The 22784-nt window shown below is 39.9% G+C and overlaps 2 protein-coding genes across 2 annotated transcripts in view; one reads left to right on the plus strand and one right to left on the minus strand.

Annotated features, from left to right (window-relative positions):
* The first annotated feature begins 355 nt into the window (after window positions 1-355).
* LOC131220952 (phenylalanine ammonia-lyase-like) lies at window positions 356-2803 on the plus strand. The gene has a single exon (XM_058215982.1). The coding sequence runs from the start codon at window positions 490-492 to the stop codon at window positions 2593-2595; it is 2106 nt and encodes a 701-aa protein (XP_058071965.1). The 5' UTR covers window positions 356-489; the 3' UTR covers window positions 2596-2803.
* Window positions 2804-4479: 1676 nt separating this feature from the next.
* The window catches only part of LOC131219940 (uncharacterized), a 67408-nt gene continuing 49103 nt past the window's right edge, over window positions 4480-22784 (minus strand). Inside the window, exons 32-49 of the mRNA XM_058214925.1 lie at window positions 21134-21205; window positions 20731-20799; window positions 20302-20373; window positions 19953-20024; window positions 19756-19827; window positions 18836-18907; window positions 18686-18751; window positions 17534-17599; window positions 16992-17048; window positions 16718-16767; window positions 15297-15670; window positions 13915-14110; window positions 12083-12253; window positions 11366-11484; window positions 10758-10968; window positions 8029-8260; window positions 7289-7439; window positions 4480-5087 (exon numbers count right to left, since the gene is read on the minus strand). Coding sequence (XP_058070908.1) covers window positions 4710-5087; window positions 7289-7439; window positions 8029-8260; window positions 10758-10968; window positions 11366-11484; window positions 12083-12253; window positions 13915-14110; window positions 15297-15670; window positions 16718-16767; window positions 16992-17048; window positions 17534-17599; window positions 18686-18751; window positions 18836-18907; window positions 19756-19827; window positions 19953-20024; window positions 20302-20373; window positions 20731-20799; window positions 21134-21205 — 2500 coding nt within the window. The 3' untranslated portion in view covers window positions 4480-4709. The remainder of the gene's footprint in view (window positions 5088-7288; window positions 7440-8028; window positions 8261-10757; window positions 10969-11365; window positions 11485-12082; window positions 12254-13914; window positions 14111-15296; window positions 15671-16717; window positions 16768-16991; window positions 17049-17533; window positions 17600-18685; window positions 18752-18835; window positions 18908-19755; window positions 19828-19952; window positions 20025-20301; window positions 20374-20730; window positions 20800-21133; window positions 21206-22784) is intronic.

Consider the following 22784-nt stretch of genomic DNA (forward strand, 5'->3'; position numbering starts at 1 on the left):
GGGCTTATATATAAAAATGATTTTAAAAAATGGATGTACGGCGTAGATGAGACCCATACATCACGGTGGGCCACTCAAGGCTAGATCCCCTGCCTAACTCAGTCCGTACAGGCAGCGGGTAGGTGGCAATCTGCTTCTGCCTATGAGCATCTTGGACTCGATTCGTCGGATCCGACCCATTCGAGCCGAACCGAAGGTATGGAACGGACAAGTTCGAGCAAGATTAGACAGATCCGACCGTTGATCAAATCGAGTTTGGGTCATTGATAATTCAGACCGACCCGAAATCAGATGAGACCCATACATCACGGTGGGCCACTCAGAGGCCAAAGCCCCTGCCTGACTCAGTCCGTCCAGGCGGGGGTAGGTGGCAATCTGCTTCTACCCTGCCCAAAAACCTCTATAAACCCCACCAATCCAGCCTGTCCGGTTAGGAAACTCAATCTCTCCAAGTTGAAATTTTCTTCACCCAAACACCCAAAAACAGAAATGGCAGATTTCTCAATCCCAATCTGCACGAATCCCCATGCATCTGGGGACCCAACTCTCTCTCCACCCAATGACCCCCTCAACTGGGCTGCATCAGTTCAGCCACTTACATGCAGCCATCTGGACCAAGTCAAACAGATGGTAGCCGAATTTCGGGCCCCACGGATATATCTGGCCGGATCAGGTCTAACGGTGGGCCATGTCGCAGCGATCGCGCGATCAACAGACATGCAGGTCGATCTAGCCGTTGAAAAGCGTCCATCCGTTGATGCAAGCGCCCAATGGGTGAGTATGGACAGCTCCCGTGTAACCGCCGGCTTCGGCGCGTCCCACCGTACAACCAACCACGCCGCCGCCATGCAGAAAGAGCTCATCAGGTTCCTCAACATCGGCATTTTTGAAAGCACTGAGCCGTTGCCAGTATCCACCACACGTGCCGCCATGCTGGTACGTGCCAACACTCTACTACAAGGCTACTCTGGCATCCGATGGGAGATCCTCGAAGCAATCATCAAGCTGCTGAACGGTCAGATCACACCGATCCTCCCACTTCGTGGGACGATCACAGCATCCGGCGATCTTGTACCGCTGTCGTACATCGCAGGGCTACTAACGGGCAGACCGAATGCGAAAGCGGTCCTGCCAGATGGCACCATCGTAGGTGCTGACGACAGCCTAAGGCGAGCTGGCGTCACAAGTGGGCCATTTGAATTGCAAGCAAAGGAAGGGCTGGCGCTTGTCAATGGCACCGCCGTTGGATCGGGGCTTGCATCCATCGTGCTGTATGATGTAAACATCCTCGCCATCCTCGCCGTCGTTCTATCAGCAATCTTCTGTGAGGTGATGAACGGGAAGCCGGAATTTGCTGATCGTCTGACACACCAGCTGAAACACCATCCTGGTCAGATAGAAGCTGCTGCAATCATGGCCCACCTTCTGGAAGGAAGCTCTTACATGAAAGCAGCTCAGAAGCTTCGTGAAATGAACCCACTTCAGAAATCCAAGCCAGACAGATATGCACTGAGGACATCTCCTCAATGGCTTGGTCCCCACATTGAAGTGATCAGATCAGCTACACAATCTATCCAACGAGAAATCAATTCCGTCAACGACAATCCGCTTATTGATGTCTCCAGGAACATTGCCTTGTATGGTGGAAACTTCCAGGGGACGCCGATCGGTGTGTCCATGGATAATACTAGGCTGTCAATCGCAGCGATCGGGAAGCTCATGTTCGCACAGTTCTCCGAGCTCGTCAATGACTACTACAACAATGGTTTGCCGTCGAATCTTACTGGTGGGCCAGATCCAAGCTTGGATTATGGATTGAATGGCGCGGAGGTCGCCATGGCGGCTTACACATCAGAGCTCCAGTTCTTGGCTAATCCAGTCACAAGCCATGTCCAGAGCGCAGAGCAGAATAATCAGGATGTGAATTCTCTTGGCATGATATCAGCGCAGAGAACGGCGGAGTCCGTTGAGATACTGAAACTCATGTCGGCTACGTATATTGTCGGTCTGTGTCAAGCCATTGATCTCAGGCACTTTGAGGATAATCTGAAGCAGACAGTGAAAAAAGTGGTGGGTGAGGCAGCAAAGCAGGCACTAGTGATTGGGACCCACGACGAGCTTCTTGAATCAAGGTTCTATGAGGACCTGATCAGAGTAGTTGAATCCGAGCATGTTTTTACGTACATTGACAATCCATGCAGCTTGACTTATCCGTTGATGCAGAAGCTGAGGCAGGTGATGATGGAGCAGGCCATGGAGGATCGAGAGAAGGATGGTGGGACTTCAATTCTCCAGAGGATTGCTGTGTTTGAAGAAGAGCTGAAGACCCATCTCCCCAAAGAAGTCGAATCCACCCGAAATGCAGTTGATGCTGGGATTCCTTCCATACCCAACAAGATCAAGGAGTGCCGATCATACCCACTGTACCGGTTTGTACGATCGGAGCTGAAGACATCTCTCCTCTCGGGTGCAAAGATTCAGTCGCCAGGAGAGGATTTTGAAAAGGTGTTTGTCGCGATCAGTGACGGGAAGCTCATCGATCCACTGCTGGCCTGTTTGGACGGATGGGATGGCACTCCAATCGCAATTTGCTGATCGAAATTGGATTTGGTTTTCTTCGATTCCCTGATTCGATGTAGAAGCTACTTTAGCCAACCAACCTGCTATGCCCCCGGGTTGCCCATGCCGGATTTGAGAGATTCCATTAATCGACGGTCAAAAATGCTTTTTATTTTTATTTTTTTACTATTTATTTATAGTAAGTTTTAATTAGATCATTACTCTTGATCCTTTGAGATTTAGGAGTTGTCCAACATGAAAATGACTTAGAAAAATTATGAGAATAGCATGGTTTGCCTAACTTGGAGATGTACTATTTTTGGCCAAAAATCATGACCATCTGTAAATAATAAGTTTATTATTTATAGTAAGTGATGTTTTTAGGGAGTTTGAGTTGGAGTTCGATTTTGAAATTTCTTCCTGTGTTTGAAATTACTATTTAAAAGGTTGTAATTTCTTATTATCATCAATTAATTTATTTTCGAATTTATTTCTATTTTCTACTTCTCCTCGTGGATTCGAGGGATCTCTGTGAGGAGTCCAAAATGATCCATGGATTTGAAGTAGTTGTCCTTGAGGAAGACAGTGATCGACCTCATCAGGACCATCCCTTAATCTGAAAGCACCCATGCAACTTAAGGAAGAAGAATAAAGTAAAAAAAGATGGTAAGCTTAGTTCATGGATTTGAATTTTGATTGATTGCTGTTTGTATATACGCAATCCTTGGACGTTAACACCTTCCTAGGCAGGCCATGTTCTGCAACAAACAGAAGTTAAAAGCTCTGTCATTCAGACTAGTTTCTGCACCGCATGTGGGGCCCATCTGATGAGCGGAAAGGTTGATTTTTGGGTCACTATATAGTGGAGTGGGCCCACATGACAAGCGGCTCGGATCTAGAATTCATGCAACTGCAATGATATTTGCTAGCATATGGCACGTTAATCATAAAATATCATGATAGGCAAACTAACCGAACCATTAGTTTCTATGTTCGGTGGTTTACATTAAAATAAAAATAAAATAAAATAAAACTGTTCGGACTCATTCATTGATTTGTGGCCCATCCAATGAGTGGAAAGGTTGGTTTTGGGTCACTATAGAGTGGGGCCCACATTATAAGCTTCTTGGATATGGAATTCACGCAAGCAGTTTGCTAGCTTATAGTGGGTTTGGTGGTACCAAATATCATGAATTTCATGATTTTTTTTTGCATCAAATTAGACTGATCAATCATGAAATATCATGATATTTTGAGCAACCAAACACACCCTTAGTTCCATTGTTAGGTATTTATCTGTTTGCGTAAACGCAACAATGTTAGAAATCCATACCTTATTCTTAAAAGAAAAACACTGTTTGGACTCGTTCTTGCATTTGTGGCTATATGTCTGGCCCATCTGATAAGTGGAAAGGCTGGTTTTGGGTTCACCATATAGTGTGGCCTGCATGATAAGCGGCTCGGATCTGGAACTCGTGCAATCACAACGAAGACTCCATGTTATAGAGACTTTTACCTTTATTCTGCAACAACCAAAACAATAATTGTTCTATCTGAACCATGCCTTATTAAATGTGGACGACTGGTTGTGATCATTCATGTATGAGACACCAATCAGATGGCTTGGATCATCTGATGGAGGAGATGTTACAGCATGATGTGACCCACCTGCATGAACAAAAGGGTAACCCAGATTTGGGCACTACTGAAAACATGATGAATAGATGAAACAATGAGCTAAGGCACCAGCCCAATCTTTTGGGCGAGAGCATGCTCATGGCCAACCCCACCTGATGAATGACCCAGATTCCATTGGCACATGCTAGATAAATTGCTCGCTCTCTCTCTCTCTCTCTCTCTCTCTCTCTCTCTCTCTCTCTTTCTCTCTCTCTCTCTCATCACCGCCCTTGATTTGAAAAATGGAAATAAAAAATATATTTATTCCTCTCCAAATTTTCCAACAACGCTAGTTCAAATTCACTCAATGCTGCCGCTTTGGGCGAGCGTTTATTCGTCCACAAACTAAGAGCAAGCTAAATAAATGGAAACAATGTCTCAAATATCAATAACCAAATCGCTCGGCGTCTCAATATATATTGTATATACATACAGATACATTTATGCATGTATGGAGAGATAGGAAGCGATCATCACCGTCCATTTCCGATAACCTCGTGCAGCATTGGCTCAGTGGTGCCCAGGGGTGAACCGCTTTTATTCGACAATGAGAACTGTTGGCTGGTGGTGCTTACACCAGTCGAAGCTCTTGAAGTATCATAACTCATGAAGCTGCTTGTGTCATTGGATGGCAAACCGGTTAAGTAGCCTGGCTTCGACAAGACAGTGCCCACTTCAATGTCTCCCAGCAGCATGGCCACCACCCGTGACATGGGTGGGCGTAGTGTCGGTGATGCCTGGATGCATAGAAGAGCAATGCCAATCATCCGAGCCGCTTCTCCTTCATCAAAGTTGGATAATGTGGGATCGACCAGTTCCAATGCGCGGTCATTTTCATGGAGATACCAAGCCTACAAGATCATACAACAGATCAGATAAATAAATAAATAAATAAGAAGAAGAAGAAGAAGAAATGAAATGTGGGTCACTTGTGCTGATGCCCCACTATCTAGAATCTAGAAGATCTGGCCCAAAAATCAGGCTGGATGGCCTATCGGGTGGACCGAACTTGTATGTTGAATACAGCCTGTTGGTTATTTTCTTTTAATTGCCCATTTTTATCTTTATGGGTACATGGGTGGCCTACCTGATGAGTGAACAAACCATGTTTTCAGGCCAGGGAAATTCGTGATGAGGCCCACCTGATGAATGGCATGAATATTGCATAGGCACTGCCATGTTCTCATGGATATGCAATTTTGTGTTTCTCACAATCCGAAGCACTACTGAGAATCCATTAGGAAATTGGACAGTTCTGAAACAACCATTGCTTCAAATCGTTGTTTCAGAATCAAACGCAAACAAATCAAGGTTGATTGCCACTACGTGCAAAACATTAAGGTGGATGGCGAAACATGAAAAACAGAGAATTTCACTAGGGGCAGAAAGAGAACAGACTCGAAACACGCTACTCATTGAACGATCCAGAGACCAGGACCATTGAATTTCACTAGGTGCAGAAAGAGAACGGACTCGAAACACGCTACTCATTGAACAATCCAGAGACCAAGACCGATCCTCACCCAAATGAGGAGAGTGCCGTGAGACTGGAGATCACAATGGCAGACTGCTCTTCCTGACTGTAAGTGGTTCTCTTTTCTCTTGTTTCTTGTTGTTTTAGCAATGGGGTTGCTAATCCCCTTTATAAATGTCAAACAAACCAGTTGATCTAAAAGCTCAAGCCGTTAGAAGATGGTCTATCAATGTATATCAAGAGACTTAACACTTTAACAGTACTCCCACACTTGCGGGGTAGAACTCCACATGGGAATATACTACTTGGGGGCAAGCAAGGGTGGAGAGACACACACAACTCACACCATAAAAGGCCTCTGTGGGAGAATATAATAGGGAGGCATATTTGTTACTCTGGGGACTTCCGCCCTGATACCATGTCAAACAACCAGTTGATCTAAAAGCTCGAGCCTTAGGAGATAGTGTATCAATGTATATCAAGAGACTTAATACTCCAACAATAAAGACTCATCCACCATCCTAATGCTCAGATCATCAACTCTCCAAAGGTGAAATGGTTCTCTCATTTGCGAAATGATACCAACTATTTTACAAAATTACTAACATTAATAATAATAATAATCATGCAAAATCAAACTGACTTTTGAAGCTTGATTAACAAACCAATGTGGGGATTACTGGGATCTCCACCATGAAGAGCGAGGTTCAAGAGGGTCTCATGGCGATTGATCCAACACCCAGAGCAGAGAAATTTCCTCAGTTCACAAGCTAAGTTGAGAATGCTTGAGTTCCACTCTCCACCTTGAAAGACTATTGCTTAGTAGAATTTGCTAATGGATTGCTAATGTTACTTCTATTTTTCAAGATTTCAGTATGTTAAAGCATATATGTAGTTAAAGATGCACAGAAAATATCTGCAGTGTTTGAGGGATAGATATTTCAAGAGCCCTGTATCAGTAGCCGAGAATGCATGGGTGCCCCATGTAGGTAGTTAAGGTAACGTTTGGATGCACCCCAAATCAGCATCCTGGAAGATAATTCATTAGAAAGGATGCTATTTTGATCAGTTGCGCATTTTGGGGCAGCAGGTATTTCAGGAATCACAATGTCCAGGATGCCCTTTTCACCACAACACAGCATCGAGGATGTCTAACGTTCAACTTGAATGTCTTGGATATTTATGTGTTTGGATGTACCCAAAATCAACATCCTGGAAGATACATACAACATAAAGGATGTGCTTTTGATCAGTTGTGCATTTTGGGGTGGTGGGGATTTCAGGAACTGCAATGCCCAGGATTCTCTTTTCACCCACAACACAATATCCAGGATGTTTAAGGTTCGACTTGAAACATCTTGGAGATTCGTTTGGATGCCAGAAAATCCAAATTGACCTAAAATGTTACTAATGATAGATGAGTTTGATCTCTTAAATAAGTGTTTTTTGGCTTATTTTTCTAACTAAAGAAGAATTTTGGATTCTCAAGAGATGTAGTAGTGTTTTCCAAAATGAAAGAATTGAGTTTCAGGCTCTTCATTTCCGACGTATGTTAGTAAGAAAATTTAAATGCTGTACCCATTCAAGGAGATACATCTTCTCTGGATCCACATTCTGGCTTGTGTTTGGCCTTCCACTTACAATCTCCAGAGCAACGACTCCAAATCCAAATACATCAGCCTTCTCTGTCAGATGCCCACGCATGGCATACTCCGGGGCAAGGTAGCCGCTTCAAGAAAATAAAGATAGCAGTTTGAGGTACTCCAATATAAACCAACACCAGGTAATAAGAAATGTAGGCCACGTTTGGATGCAGAATAGAAATTGAACTGTGACAATTCAATTCAATGGAGTGAAAATTGGCAAATTGGCAACAGAACAAGAGGGCCAATCATAAAATTGCTTCAGGTCCAACTTCAATGCATGGAATTGGCCATTTGCTCTATGTTGAATTGAATTGTTGCAGTTTAGTTCAATTGAGTATCCAAACACAGCCATAAGAATATCATATTAACTGTTTGAGGCACTTCTACAAAAACCAACATCGCATAATAAGAAATTTAGGCTGCATTTGGATGCTCAATTGACTTGCATTGCAATAATTAAAAATCAAAGCGGAAATTACCGAACTGTGCAAGCCCTCTCCATTCATCATTCATAATGACAAACCAACCCCAAAATTGAAATTATGAAATGGAATGGCTTCTGCTTCGGCCTTGCGCTCTAAATTGAGTTGGATTATTGCAATTCAGTTCAATCAAGTATCTAAACCTGCCCTTTAGAAAGGAAGGCAAATGGGAAACTTCTGCAATGCTTACATTGTTCCTGCGACGCGTGTACTGATGTGGGTCATGTTGTCATCGTAGAGCTTCGCCAAACCAAAATCTGATATCTTCGGATTGAGATCTGCATCGAGCAGAATATTACTGGCTTTGACATCCCTGTGAACAATGCGAGGCCTGGATTCCTCGTGAAGGTAAGCGAGACCTCTTGCTGTCCCCAAGCATATCTCAAAGCGGGTATTCCAATCCAAATGCAAGTTACTCTTTCCTGCAAGGAAATGGCAGCCATTAGCATTGAAATGTAGTACAATCAAGCTCTCCTACAGCTACCTGTTACAGTTGGATTTTGAATTATACCCTGCCTATGGATTCAAGGTCCAGGCCGTTCCTTAGGAGGGGCCCACCATGTATGTGTAGTAGCCAGAAAACAAGCCAATCTAGTCATCAGATGGGCCACAATGCATATCGAATGTGCATCATTCTCCCTTTTTTTTATAGCTTTTCATGCATATGTAGTTCCCTTCATGACTGGATATTTGGGCCATGGTACATACACAGTGGGGACCACCACATGAACAACCTGGATCTTGCTAACATGGAGCACATTGGCACATCCCATGCAGTGCCATCTAGACCATCCATATAGTCGACCAACTCTTCATTGAACCCCTAGCTCAAAAATCAAACAAGTTACAAGTTCATAACACTCTGATCCATTGCCCTTTTTAGAAGATGAAGAAAATTTTAAGATCGACTGTCGAAAACAAAATGTATGTAAGATCATGTGGTTAGAAACAGCTGAAAACTGCAATATTTCTACAATCACCTGATCCATGAGAGTGGCTTATAACTAGGTTAGTTCAGATTCTTCAAATGGATCAAACGCTCTGTTCAATCTTATTGCCAACAGAATCAGTACAAGACCGCATTTGGATTGAATGAACTGCAAGCTGTTATTGGAAATAACCAAATTCCCAATCCCTCAATAAAAATGCTACTGGCCTGTTTGGTTGCCACTTCCAAATTAGTTCATCTCATTTTAGGCAACAGTAATTATGTATTAGAGATTTCAGTAAGGATTAAAACAAAAATCTTGATAACCATAATTCAAAAAGAGAAATGCTCCAGTGTTCTCAAAGCACTTTAAGTTATAGTGCTCCTAGTTGCATTGATTCACTTGGCTGGTCCAATCAATCGATCTGAACTGTCCATTAAGTTTGGAACACATTTGATGGGCTAGAATGAAAAAATACCACTGATTGTATCATCCAACCGATATTTGATTTGACCTTATTTTCTATAGTCATCCTTCTTCCATGCCATTGATGAGATGGTTACAATGGCCTAACAAACTTGATTCTTTAGAATCATATGCAATCCATGATGATCCCTGACAAATCATTGTATTATGTAAATGATCTTGACCATCCATATTTAGGGTCATTATTCAATGGTTAATATTTCTTAGATCAGTGTGATGTTTTCAGTGATATTTTCATAGTAGACCATGAAATGTGAGTTTGACCTAATGAACAGTCTAGATCAATGGATTGTACTGTCTAATTGTCCCAATGCAACTAGCAGGACTATTACTTATAGTGCTTAAGAACACAGGTGCATTTCTCATTTATATAAACTATGATCTCTAATATATAATAACTGATTGACTGTTAACTAAAATGAGATGAAATCATTTTTATGTGGCAAGCGAACAGAGCATAAGGTAATTACAATTTGGTTATTTCCACTTCATTGTGAAAAATTACTACAATTCCATTCAATAGTGCATGCCTTGGACCCACCTCACATGATAAGGGAATTGCTAATGTAAAATTGGCCATTTTGTCCATATATAAGGGTGTGTTGGGCCATAGAATCATATTGAACAGAAAATGAACCTTTCATACTAGCTGTCGCCCTCAAATTGTAGTTACATTCCTTTGATGTCCAGGTTGAAAATTACGTAATCACAATTCATTGCCTCTATTCCATCAATGCAAATGCTAAGGATGGTAAGTAATTGCAATCTTAATAAATTAATAACTATAGTCCAATTAGATGGTGTTGGTGTTGTGCCCTAAAAACCCAATGTGGAATTTTTCCATGGATGATATGGATGTGATATTAACGATCTTATCTATAGCATGATGACCATGGGTCCTAGATGGATGTGGATGTTTCAACCATTAGACTTTTATTTTAACCGTTAAAAAGGTTTTGATCACACTTAGAGATATGAGGCTCCACCACCATCTCAGAGAGAGAGAGAGATAGAGGTAGAGAGCGACGGAGAGAAATTCCATATTTCCCTCCTTCCTTTCATCACACGTTCCACAGATGTAGGTCCACCTAGAAGGCTCTACTCATCTCCTTTGGCCCTGCTCTAAGAGTTGGATGTGTTGGCTCTCAACTTCTGGATAAACATTTCTCCTTTATCCAAGATAGATATAGGAGAGACCTCGTTTGAAGGATCGGCATTGGCAAATCGATGGGTTTTTTTCTTCTTTTTAGCATAGATCTAAGGTAATTCTAGTTCTTAAAATTACTTTTTTCCATTCTACAAATTTGAAAAATATCAAACGGGGGATCCTTAGGCTTAGCATAGAATCTAGATTTTGAAAAACCATAAATTCTACTGCATTTCGAAAATCCTAACAAATGGTACAACCAAACCTACCCTAAAACCATATAAGACAAAATAAGGCTAGTGTTGGTTTTCATTCAAGTATATAGTTTCATTGAGAAGGGAGAGGATGGTAACATACCAAAAAGTGCTTGATCGAGGCTCTTGTTTTCCAGATACTCATAAACAAGGAGCCGATTCACTCCCTCGATGCAGCATCCATACAACTTCACGAGGTTCCGTTGTTGGACTGCAGATATAGTGGCAATCTCTGCTACAAACTGACTCTTTCCTTGGTGAGATGCTACTGACAGTTGCTTCACAGCCACTATCCGCCCATCTAGCAGTGTGCCCTGTGATGAAAATCAGATCAATCAATTTTCCTTACAAGCATTTTCCATTAGGGAATTGAAATAGTACAAAAGTGTATGACAATTTGCAGAAAATAAAAAAGGAAGAAAATGGTTCTGAACCTTAGGAAATGGACGTCTTGGATGTGATCAAGATCATTGATCTGATGCGCAACACTAAAAATGGCCAATGACACAAATCTCTCAAATTGGAAGATCCCAACCATTTGATCATTGGCCTTTGTTCCATTGAATGTGAACAATTGTTTTTTTCCTTGCCATCTTTCCAAGGATTGTTCCATCAGGGAGTGGGCATTGCTGATGGGATTGCAATACTGAGGCTTGGGACTATTCAAATCTTCTGATCATTGTAGTCTACATGCAATAAAAACAAGCTGACCTTAAAAACAGGCCCGAATCCTCCCTGGCCCAGCTTATTTGCAGGATTGAAGTCTTCTGTGGCAGTCTTCAGTTCCGCGTAACTGAAAGTGTTTGGTCTGGGACCCATTCCAAGAAACTCTGAAAATACACACACAAAAAAAAAGGCAGGATGCATTCATACATTCACTTCAATCAAATACAAGGGCTTAGATACATTTCTACTTTTGGGCAGTCCAAGTTATATTTATTTTGATTGCTCATTGAATTTGAATGTATCTTTTTTTATTAATCACAAGAAAAAAATTAAGGAAATAAAAATACACCTAGTTGAAAAAAGTTAAACCCAATGAATGGGATCGGTCAGTGCATTTAGGGTGAGTTTGGATGTGCTATCAAATTGAATTGCAACCATTCATCTAATAAAGTGGAAAACATCATATTTTAGTTGAGGATTTGGGCTCTGAATTGTGATCTCCACTTGATCAGATGGAACGCTTGCGATTCAGTTGACTTGTGCATCAAAACACAGAAGTAAGCCACACTTGGATTTTCCCACTTACCAAAGATAGTTTTCTACGCTAGCACCAAACCTTATTGGTTTGGAAAAACACCCAACTGCGATTTGATGGTACATCCAAACGCACCTTTAATGTAATGTCGATCTGTACTATGTGACTTGAACAATTCTGAATTTTCATTTTTGTATCTTTTAGTTATTTACAAACATTGGGATTACCTTCATCTTCATCAGTGCTCATCCTTTTACTCCTTTTCCAGATAAAAACTACAACAACCAATACAATGCATAGAACTCCAACAGAAACTGAAATTCCAACAGCCAAAGCAGTCTTGTTCTTCTTTCCTGAAGTTTGTGGAGTGGGTGGAGTCCTGACAGTCGGTTGAAAATCTGGACAAGAACTCAGTACAATTAGTAATCAATGTTGAACTTTCAGATACTTTAGAATGCACTTTTAGAAGAATGCTGTAGTGGACTTGCAGATGGTAATCAGGACTGTCGATTTGGTGAGTCATCACTTGGATGGTCCATAGAATGGACTGTTGTAGCCATCCAATTAGTAGTGGTCAAATCACTAATTCAGTATGACTTATGAGCCATACTATGGAACTTTTGGAAAGAGCAATTGAGAAAAGACTATGACATGAGACAAATATATCAGAAAATTAGTTTGGTTTTATGTCAAGGAGGTCTGCCACTAAAGCTATTTTTCTAAGACAATTAAGAGAAATATAGGGAGAGGAAGAAGGATCTCCACATGGTCTTTATTGACTTAGAGAAAGCTTAGGATAGGGTCCCTAGAGAGTTAATCTGTGGGTGTTGGGAAAGAAGAGAGTTTCAAGAGGATGTGATGATTAAGGATATGTATGAGGGAGCAGTAACAAATGTGAGGACCATTAATGGAGAGACAAGTGAGTTCTAAATTACAGTAGACTTGCACTAGGGGTCGGCATTAAGCTTTTATCTCTTTGCATTCGTTATGGATGAGTTAATGAAATATTTGCAAGAACAGATCCCCATGGTGTATGTTGTTTGCAAATGGCGTAGTTTTGATTAACAAGGCAAGGAAGGGCATAAACACAAAGCTAGATTTCTAGAGGGGTCCTTGAGAATCTCAAGGATTTAAAACTAGTTGGACTAAAACAGAGTATATAGAATGCAACTTTAGTAATAATAGGAGTAGGAACGAGGAATTAGTTATGATTGCTGACCAAGAAGTTTTACAAAATTGCTAGTTTTGATACTTGGGTCAATAATTTATGGCAGTGGGGAGATTGAGAAGGATGTCGCCCCATAGAGTTCAAGCAAGGTGGAAGAAATGGAGATGTGCCTCTAGAGTTTAATGTGATTGGCAAACTCTATGGTGCAAGAAATGGATATGTGCCTCTAGAGTTTTATGCGATTGGCGTGTACAACTCCAACTAAAAGGGATATTTTATAAGATAACTATAAGAACAGCCATGCTTTATGGGATAAAATGTTAGGTAGTCAAAGAACAATACATTAATATAGGATGTGCAGCTGAAATGATGATGTTGAGATGGACGAGCGACAAGATAATGAAGAATAGAATTAGAAATGAATGCATTGGAGCGAATTTAGGAGTAGCAGCAATAAGTAATAAGAGGATGGAAAGTACATTTAGATGGTTTGGCAATGTGCAACAGAGTCAAGAACTATACTGGTTAGATGGAGTAAGTTGGCTCAAGTTGGAGGCTCTAAAAGGGCAAGGGGAAGGCCCAAAAGGACGTGTATGGAGGAAGTAAGAAAAGACTAAATGAGCCCTTGATAAAGTGGAATGGCAGAAAAGGATTCATGTAGCCAGCCCCAATTAGTTGGGATAAGGCTTAGATAATGATGATGATTTCTAGCCAATGGTCCATCCACATGATGACCACCAAAAAACCAATTGCAATTTCCATCCATGATCACCAAACTAACAGTTGGGATCACACTAAATAGCATTTAAATAAAGAGCATCGGGCAATAACAGCACTTCTCTAAGTTCTATTATAGAATCAAACTTCAATCACAAATTCTTTAAATCTTACTAGGAGTAACACTGATGGCTGAGATGGCGGGTCCGTAAGTGCCTGGAAAAGGTATACAGCAAGTTCCCTTTCCAGCCCAATGGAGATGAATTTCAAGAACGTTTTGGGATACTATGACCTGTTGTTGCTTCTCAATGGCTCTGTTGACAGAACCTGCTTCCTTTTTTATATTGAAGTCTTTCCATTCCAGTTTACCCTGCGCCATTAACTTAGCTTTAAAACTAACAGAAATCATTGTCACAATGAATTCAAATTTCAAAAATAGAATTTTGATTGGAACAGATGGTCATTTCAAAAACAGTATTTTGATTGGAACCGATAGTAAGTCTTTATGTTTGGGACTCTTTGCAAGTAGATGGAATTCAAAAGAACATCAACCCATTTTCAAATGAATGATGCTAATTTGAAATTGCAGTCTCTATAACTTGATCAATGTATAATGCATGGAAAAAGAAAATAAAAGGCTAGTTCATGATTAGAATAATCAAAGAGTTTTGCTTAAATCACATAGATCTGAGACAGACACGAAATGAAATGACTAGCACCACCCCTCCTCACGCCTATGTGGGGTTAACAGCAAAGTCTGTGAGAAATCCACTCCATCCATTGATTTCTCATGAGCTTAAAAATGCAGCAGATCCAAAACTCAAGTGGACCACATGACGGAAACAGTGGGGAAATGGGGATGGAAATGCCCATCATTTGAAACCTTCCTGGGGTCCACCATGTTTATATGCCATCCATACTGTTTATACTGTAATTCCCACTAAGATTGACTGAAAACACAAATACTATCCTGATGTAAACTTAAGTGACCCCACAAAGGTTTCAATAATGGAGTTCCAATCCCCACTTCCTGTGGTATGCCCCACTTAAGTCTTGGATCTGCCTCATTTTTAAGTTCATGTCCAATCATGAACTGGTGAAACCAATGGACACTGTATTTCTCATGGACATCATGGTGGGCCCACATAGCTTCTGCTTCCAGGAAGTTGTAGGCAGGGCGCAGGCAATTTGCGTCCATCTAAGACATGCACCAAGTGGACCCCACCACCTAGATGACCCAGCTTATTATGCTAGTCCACGCTCATCAAGCAGGCTGCAAGTATATGTTGAACATGGACTGTTGCCAATTTTCAGAAATCAATCGATTATTTCACTCTTCATAAATGTCTGGACTACCAATTTTTGGCCAGATGATCTACACATTGGATCTCATGTGATGGACGTGTCTAATGTCCTACACATGTGAGGCTGGAACGTGTTGGTATGTAGAAGCATTTGTGGGTCTATTAAACATATGTGATTTGGGTTGAAAATATTTTTTTTTTTTTTTTTTTTGAAGATCTTACAAACTCAGAAAAATGTCCTAATACACACACCTGAAGATAAATGTCAAAAATGCGCTTTCCAGTGCTCTGCCATGACTGAGAATCTGGAAATACCGTCTCTGCAAATTTCAGATTTACAGTGTAGTTCCCATTTTGGAGCCCCAGACCATAATATCTCAGAGATCCTGGTGATAGCCTAGCATATTGGAACAGCCCCAAGTCTACTGTATTCGAAAATACAACCTGATCATATCTGAAATATCTAGTGTTGCTGCCTTCACTAAACCTTCCGACATTACTGACGGCCCAGTTCTCTGTGCTGGTCACATCATAAGATGCTGGGCCCAGAGTTGCATTGTCTCCCTCATACTCAGTGTTGGTAGTTTTCATTGTGGGCCCACCACACCTGATCGCAAATGAAGAATCTGTAGATCAATGGAACAGTGAGACACTCATCAGTTTGCATACTCGATGGATTGTTCATGTAGAGTGGTACGGCGATCTTTGGATCATGATCAGATGATGGGGCTCATCACCTCATCATATGATCACCGTTAGATCATGATCTGCAGAGATCTTTTCAATGAATATGGAAGATCCAATGCAGAAAATTGATAAATTGATCTCATTAAACTGAAACTTAATAAAACAGTACACGTGATTGTCCAACATGGACCCCATAATGGGTGGGCCATAACACAATGACAACACCATTAGATGATCCTAATCATTTGATCAGAAAGACACATTGATAAAAATGTCCTCCATTCAAGCAATTAGGATCATCCAACTGGCATTATTTTGAGGCCATTGCCCATCTATGGTGAGTAACACATGATGATCTGCATGGTGGGTCAAACCTGATACATGGCTCGGATGTCATACACATTTCCAAGTTGCCACGTCACATGTAGACGTGAAACAAACTTCTATTTACTTTCAAGTGCTATATTATAACTATAGGTAAACCTCATACATCTAAAGAAACAATAAGAACAGGAACCTCCCACGTTTCATAGGACAGTAATCTCATGCCACGGGGACCACTGTATCGTGTAGATGTTACAAATGTGGATGAGATCTAAACCATTCGTTCAGCTGTTGCAGTAGTGAATGGGGCATAGACCAAACATCACATTGATTGGATGATATAAAACAACTAACATCATGATGAACAAATGTGGACAGAAAATAGGGCAACATCATTGCAATCGATCATACTCAATGAGAAAAAGTTCGTGGATCAGACAGCCTGGATTCCCTGATCAAAGGCATTTCTGGTTAGTTTCCAATCAATTATGGACGATGAAGATAACCATACACATATGCCATATGTACAGTACAGATAATGGGCAGACAATAACTCCAAAGCACCTAGGGGCATAGCACCACTGCCCCCATTTTATTATTATGTATATAGAGAGGATAAAAAAAAGGATTGTCTATTGATAGAAATGGAAAGGATGGCTTACAGATTGGAGGGTTCCGATTGCACGGAAAGCTTCGCTGAAGACAATTCAAGCTTAAAGGCAAACCACTGAATGGACAAGAAAAATGACCATTAAATAACAGCAATTATATGGCAGAACGACAGCCATTGATTACAGAGGATGTCTAGTTTGTTTAACCTAGAAGCTAAAATTCAACATGGATAAAATCAATGCGGAAAAAGGCAGTATTCAAGTAGCCAGTTATATAATGTTGTAAACCAATGCTTTTATTGTTTTGACTCATTAAAAAAATGACATTGATAAGCACCTGCTGTTAGAACTATCGAATACGAAATTATTTGCCACCAAGCTCCTGCACACAAGGAGCACAGTGTTAGTATAATCGATAATGTTGAAAGAGAAGTGCTTTTATGATGTGCATGTGAAAATGTGTCCTAATCGGGATCAATGATCCAGTGGGCCATCACGCAAATGGCCAGTCCTTCAAAATTACAGTAATTGGATAGCTCTGACTATCCAACTGTTCTGCATTTTTCCTACCAAGTGCCTTTTGAGTGATCATCCCTTATGAGACCATAATTCGGTCGCTTTATCTTTTGGGGGCCCACCAAATCATCAGTACTGATTGCTGTACACACATTCCAAATGTACACTAGAGATGTTTTCAAATATTTTGGACATCAAAACTTTGAAACCATGTTTATATTATGAAAGAAAGAAAGAGGGTCCAATCCTAGCCCTGGAAATGGTACTCAGCATTTAACAGTGTAAAATATGGTTTTACAAGTACAAAAAATGGTGGTGAAAGGAGTAAGGTTTGTGCTTCCTCAGACATACAAGTTTAAGCCGCCTTCTGAAACCCAAGATGGAAAGCTTCCTGATAATTGATTGTATGATAAATCTCTGCAAATTATAAAAAAGAATATCAAATATCATCCAAACATTGAATGTAAGATAGCATTTATTAGATAAACAGGCACTAATTTATGCAATTGTGATTATCAAAATGACTATTTTTTGCATATGAAACACATTATCTCCGTTGGTGAAGAACAATGGAAATTTATGGCCCATCCGTACATACAAAACTATTTTGATTTTGATTGCCAAAAGTTTGTGATGACACGGGACCTGCAGCAACACGCTGTACTATTACTTGGCAGCTCACCGTAGCAAAATAAATCTTGTATGTGGGGTCTTGTCCCCATAAGGCCACAGGTAGGCCACGAATCGACAGTAACCTGTTGGGATTGAAATTCAATTGGGTTTCTCTGTGAAAACATGGTGCTTGATGGAGACATAATGAACCAATGAAATCTTCACGATTGAATCATTTACATAAATCAACAGCAGAGATGGCTAGGATATGTGATACCATGTTATGTCTAAGGTTGCATTTCAGTGAACTAGATTACAATTCTGGTTATTAGTAAATAGAAAGAAAACAACCGAATTGTAGTAACCTTCAAATTCAGTGTTAGAGAGAAATAAATGTTGTGTATTTTATTTTTGGTGCTCCCTAACTATCAATTTCCCAAATTGCTCCTCCAACAACACAGTAAAAGGCCTCAAGTTGAAGCTATAATTTAATTAGAAAAAGGGGGCCAAAAACTAGTCCTTAATCATGGATACTAAAGAAGGTAAGGGGTGTTTGGATGGAGGAAAACCAAAACGTGATACGGGAAAAGTAAACTAGAATCCTCAGAAACTGGAAAACCATGGTATGTTTGGAATTGCAGTTTTACATGGATTTCATGTATGATCACCTCAAACAGTACCTCATGTTTCTTTGCCTTGGAAGATTTAACATCTTTGTTTCTTTTTTGGGAGAAATGAATGTCCATAATTTTGAGGAAATCAGGGAAATGGAAACTGGTTTTCAAAGCTACTTACATGGTACCAGAACTAGAGATTGGAATTCAACTCGATATTGCATCCAAACACAGTCTAAAGCTATAAGTTCAGTACAAATGAGTCAGATGAACATACAGATTAAGAAGTGTATCGCTTTTTTGGGATGGTAGTGTACCGGATAAGTTGTTGTTTCCAAGAAACCTGAAAATCACGATGATGAAATACATACATCAAAGAGAATTATGTAAAGAACATTTGATTGAGGAAAGGCTATTTGGTTCTTACAAGTAAACAAGTGAACTTATATTGAAGAGAGAATCTGGAATTTGTCCACTTAAATTGTTGAAGCTCAAATCCCTACAAAAGTAAACAATTTAATATGGTAGAAGAAAACAAAAATGAGATGGAATTGCTAAGAAGGCAAGGCAAAGATCAACGGCATGTGACAAGTCCTTTGTATGGCCTACTAGACGAATGGTCCAGATTACAGTGTTGAGGCACAAGCGGTGAGCAGCAAAATTCCTATCTATGTCATGGTTCGAAAACCTGAAAATTCGACTCAGATTGGAAAATCCATTGAATCGGCTTGATTCAAAGACTTGCCCAAACAGTCAAAAGTAAAAACCCAATAATTAATTTTTAAACATGTATTATAAAATGCACAAACTAATGAAAATTAGGAAACCCATTTGAGTTTTTTAATCAGTGAATGAGTTGCTCATTGATTCAACTTGACTTAGAATCCAATTGAGTTGACTCAGTGAGTTTTTTAAACAAAGATTGCCTGTCCTGAACCTATAGTCTGCTTCTGATACCAAGACACATGCCGAAATTGATTAAATGTCTATAAACTTCTTGCCTGCATAGCATGCACCATGCACCAGACCAGGCATCTCATCAGCACTGCCATTGATGGACCAGTAACCCAAAATTGCTGTGATTGGGCTATTCTAATGATCTTTAAAATGAACCCTTTCCTCACCAAATGTCAAGAGTTACTAACTTAGGATCATCCAAGCAGTGTGATTTCTGGACTAGGACAATTCACTGCCGAATGAACAGTTTTGATCTCATCCATTTATGCCCCATGTAAACCAATGACTTAAAGGCACTGGGGTCCACTCCCGTCACATAGACTGCAAATGGATGAACTCAGTAAACGTGAGAAATTGTAATTTGAACCAAACATAACTTGAAAAACTCACATCTGCATCAATAATTGGTATTTTCCAATGGTGGATGGGATAGTACCCGAAAGCATATTGTTTCTTAGGACTCTGTAGAGAAAAGCACAAATCAGATATGAGTATGTTGTTTTAAATTTTCAAGGCATGGATGAAAAAAGAAAAATAAGATCTAACAGACTAGTATTACTACATGTTCTGAGATCATATGGTCTTACAAGTTGTTTAAAGATGTCATATTCTCAATAAAACTCAACGATGAGCTCCCATTAGACACATCACTGAGCCGCCTGTATGATTATACAATTAGCTAAGACTATTTGGAGAAAAACAATTCACAATTTTCAAGAGTTCTACTTTAAAATCAAAATGATATTCATGTAGATACATAAGAGCTATTTTATTTTCCTACACAAAAGAGACCCATTTCTCAATTTTTGGAATTTCTACTTGGGGTACGTTCGGTTAATTTCATGATATTTGGTGCAACCAAACGCACCCTTAGAACACAAATTCCAATATCAGAAATTAGAATATTAAATCAATTTAATGAACAGCAACACTCACAAATCAGTCAGTGAGATCAAATTGGAAAAACTCGATGGTATCGGACCCTCGAAAGCATTGCCTTGCATACTCCTGCATCAACAATTTCATAGTCAGAAATAGTCTTTAAAGAAGTATTCTATGGCATATCAAGAAAATTGAGGCATGCTAAGCTACTCATATGGTAGGTCCCACTTGCAGCTAAAATTAATGACCAGTCATCCACATTCGATGTACATGCGTGGCCCGCTAGATGACCGATCATCGAATGCGGCAGGAATCCCTATCCACATTCAGAACAGGATTTGGCAGGAAACCTACTTTGAGTGTGGATAGAATTCCTGTCCACCACCAGTGGATGGTGGGAGACCTTGTTACACAATCCCATGTATACCAAATGAGAATATAGGAGTTACAATCAGTTTAGAACTCTTTTAAATATTAGCTTACAATTTGGTAAGATTCCAACTCCCAATGAAATCAGGTATCCTTCCTGTCAACTGGTTATCAGAGGCCCACCTAAAATCCAATCAGATTTTCCACAGTAAACACGGATATTAAGAAATCTAGGGATCAGAAATGATAGACATGGCATACAAGTAACCTAAATTGAACCGTCCAAAATCATGGGGCCCACGGTAGATGGGTCATAACCCAAAATCAGATTGATTGAACTGTCCTAAGCCCTGGATAATGGGCATTAATCTGTCGAATTCAGATCATTGTGATTTTTCCCATTTTAATACCCATTGGATGCAAACCATAAGCCGTGCCACCGTTAGTTCAAGAGCAATCTAAGGTAGGGCCTATGATTTCGACGATTTCCATGCTTCTTATAATCATGAGCTCTTACAATATCTGCATGTTTCTCAAGCTAGCAAATGTTGAAGGAATCTCGCCACTTAACCCGCTGCTATCCATATATCTGTGAAAAAAGCATAGATCATGAATTCAATTGTAAGATTTCTTGTGCTATTATCAGCTAGAGGAATGCTCACACCATCTCAATGGATTTAAAGTTGCTGTCCATTGAGTTACATTCAAAGCAGTTAATATGGTTGAGAAGGTGTTTTGAACAGCCATGAGACTGTAAACGAAGAGTCCAGGAAGAGAATTTTACACATTCCAACAACCACTTCCTCTCTACAAAATATGTTTTCTAAACTTCTCATTTTTACTCCTACCTTGCAGAAACAAATAACAAGCTTTGAATTTCTAGTGACTCATTGCTAGAGTTGTTTGAGGTCAGTGTTCTCCAATGCTTGTTGAAGTTCGAAGAGATTTTGGATTTATTATGCTTTCTAGGGATAGATTTCTGCTACCCAATTTCAAACCTAGGTTTCATCTATAAGGGGAGCAAATACTCTCTTTAAGGAAAGCTACTCCATAAAGCAACTTGAAGTGGCTTTCCTTCACATTTAAGTCATGCTCAACTTCAAGATTAAGAGCTATTTGGTAGTAACAAAAGTTTAGTCTAACAAGCACATATTTTATGATTTGTCTACTACTTGTTTAGATAAAAATAAAAACCAAACTTATTCTTACAAAAACCAGACCCTGGCCCTCGAATGTTACATAGCAGACCATTCTATTATTGTACATAGTGCCACATTTGTCACACATGCTACACATGCTAATATGCTAAAAGTGTCGCATGAACCTTCCATACCCTTCGTGTGCCACATTTGTCACATGTGCTAAGTTAGACATGTGATGCACATACTACATGTGCCACCATACAAGGTCAAGCATCCCACATGTGACATGGTATATCTTCGAGAACCTCACATGGACCACATATTCCATTATACATTTACTAGCACCATGTATGCATTGCATGTGACAAAATTCCAACATGTATGTAATCGTATCTATTCCAGGTGCTTGACAAACAACATGAGAATAATTGGTCTACAACAACAGCATGATTAAGCTAAGACAAGATTAGGACGAGACTCACTTGAATAGACTGTCTAAAACTAAACTTTTGCTACTATCAAACAACCCTAAAACAGTTTTGTTTAAGTTAGTAAATCATGATACTATGCATGCTCAACTGCATTATGGCTTTGTAAGTCTCCTTTTTTCTCCCCATAAAGGTTAAAAAGAAAAAGAAGGCTCTTTCTCTTTTATTTGTATTTCTCTCTGGCTATCTTAGGTCGATAATAAGAGTCTTTTCTTACTTGCTTTTTAAATTATTATTATTATTTTTTTAAAAGTCATAAGTCTAACTAATTGATCAATAATATACTATCCACCCAACAAATAACTTCCAACCTTTTTGTGGATGTAACATCCCATCCATTCAATACATTGAAGCCATTACTGGGATTATCCTTTAAAAAGAACACATATCCGCTCACCGAGTGAATCATACTACGATATTTTGTTATTTATCAATGGCTAAACATTATTGCTATGGTCACCTAATGAAATGAGTGGATGAGGCTGATTTTTGTACAAGATTATGCTCATGGTGGAGCCAACCTATTGGAAGGGTTGAA

The sequence above is a fragment of the Magnolia sinica genome, chromosome 12, assembly GCF_029962835.1.
Source record: "Magnolia sinica isolate HGM2019 chromosome 12, MsV1, whole genome shotgun sequence".
Classification (NCBI taxonomy): Eukaryota; Viridiplantae; Streptophyta; class Magnoliopsida; order Magnoliales; family Magnoliaceae; genus Magnolia; species Magnolia sinica.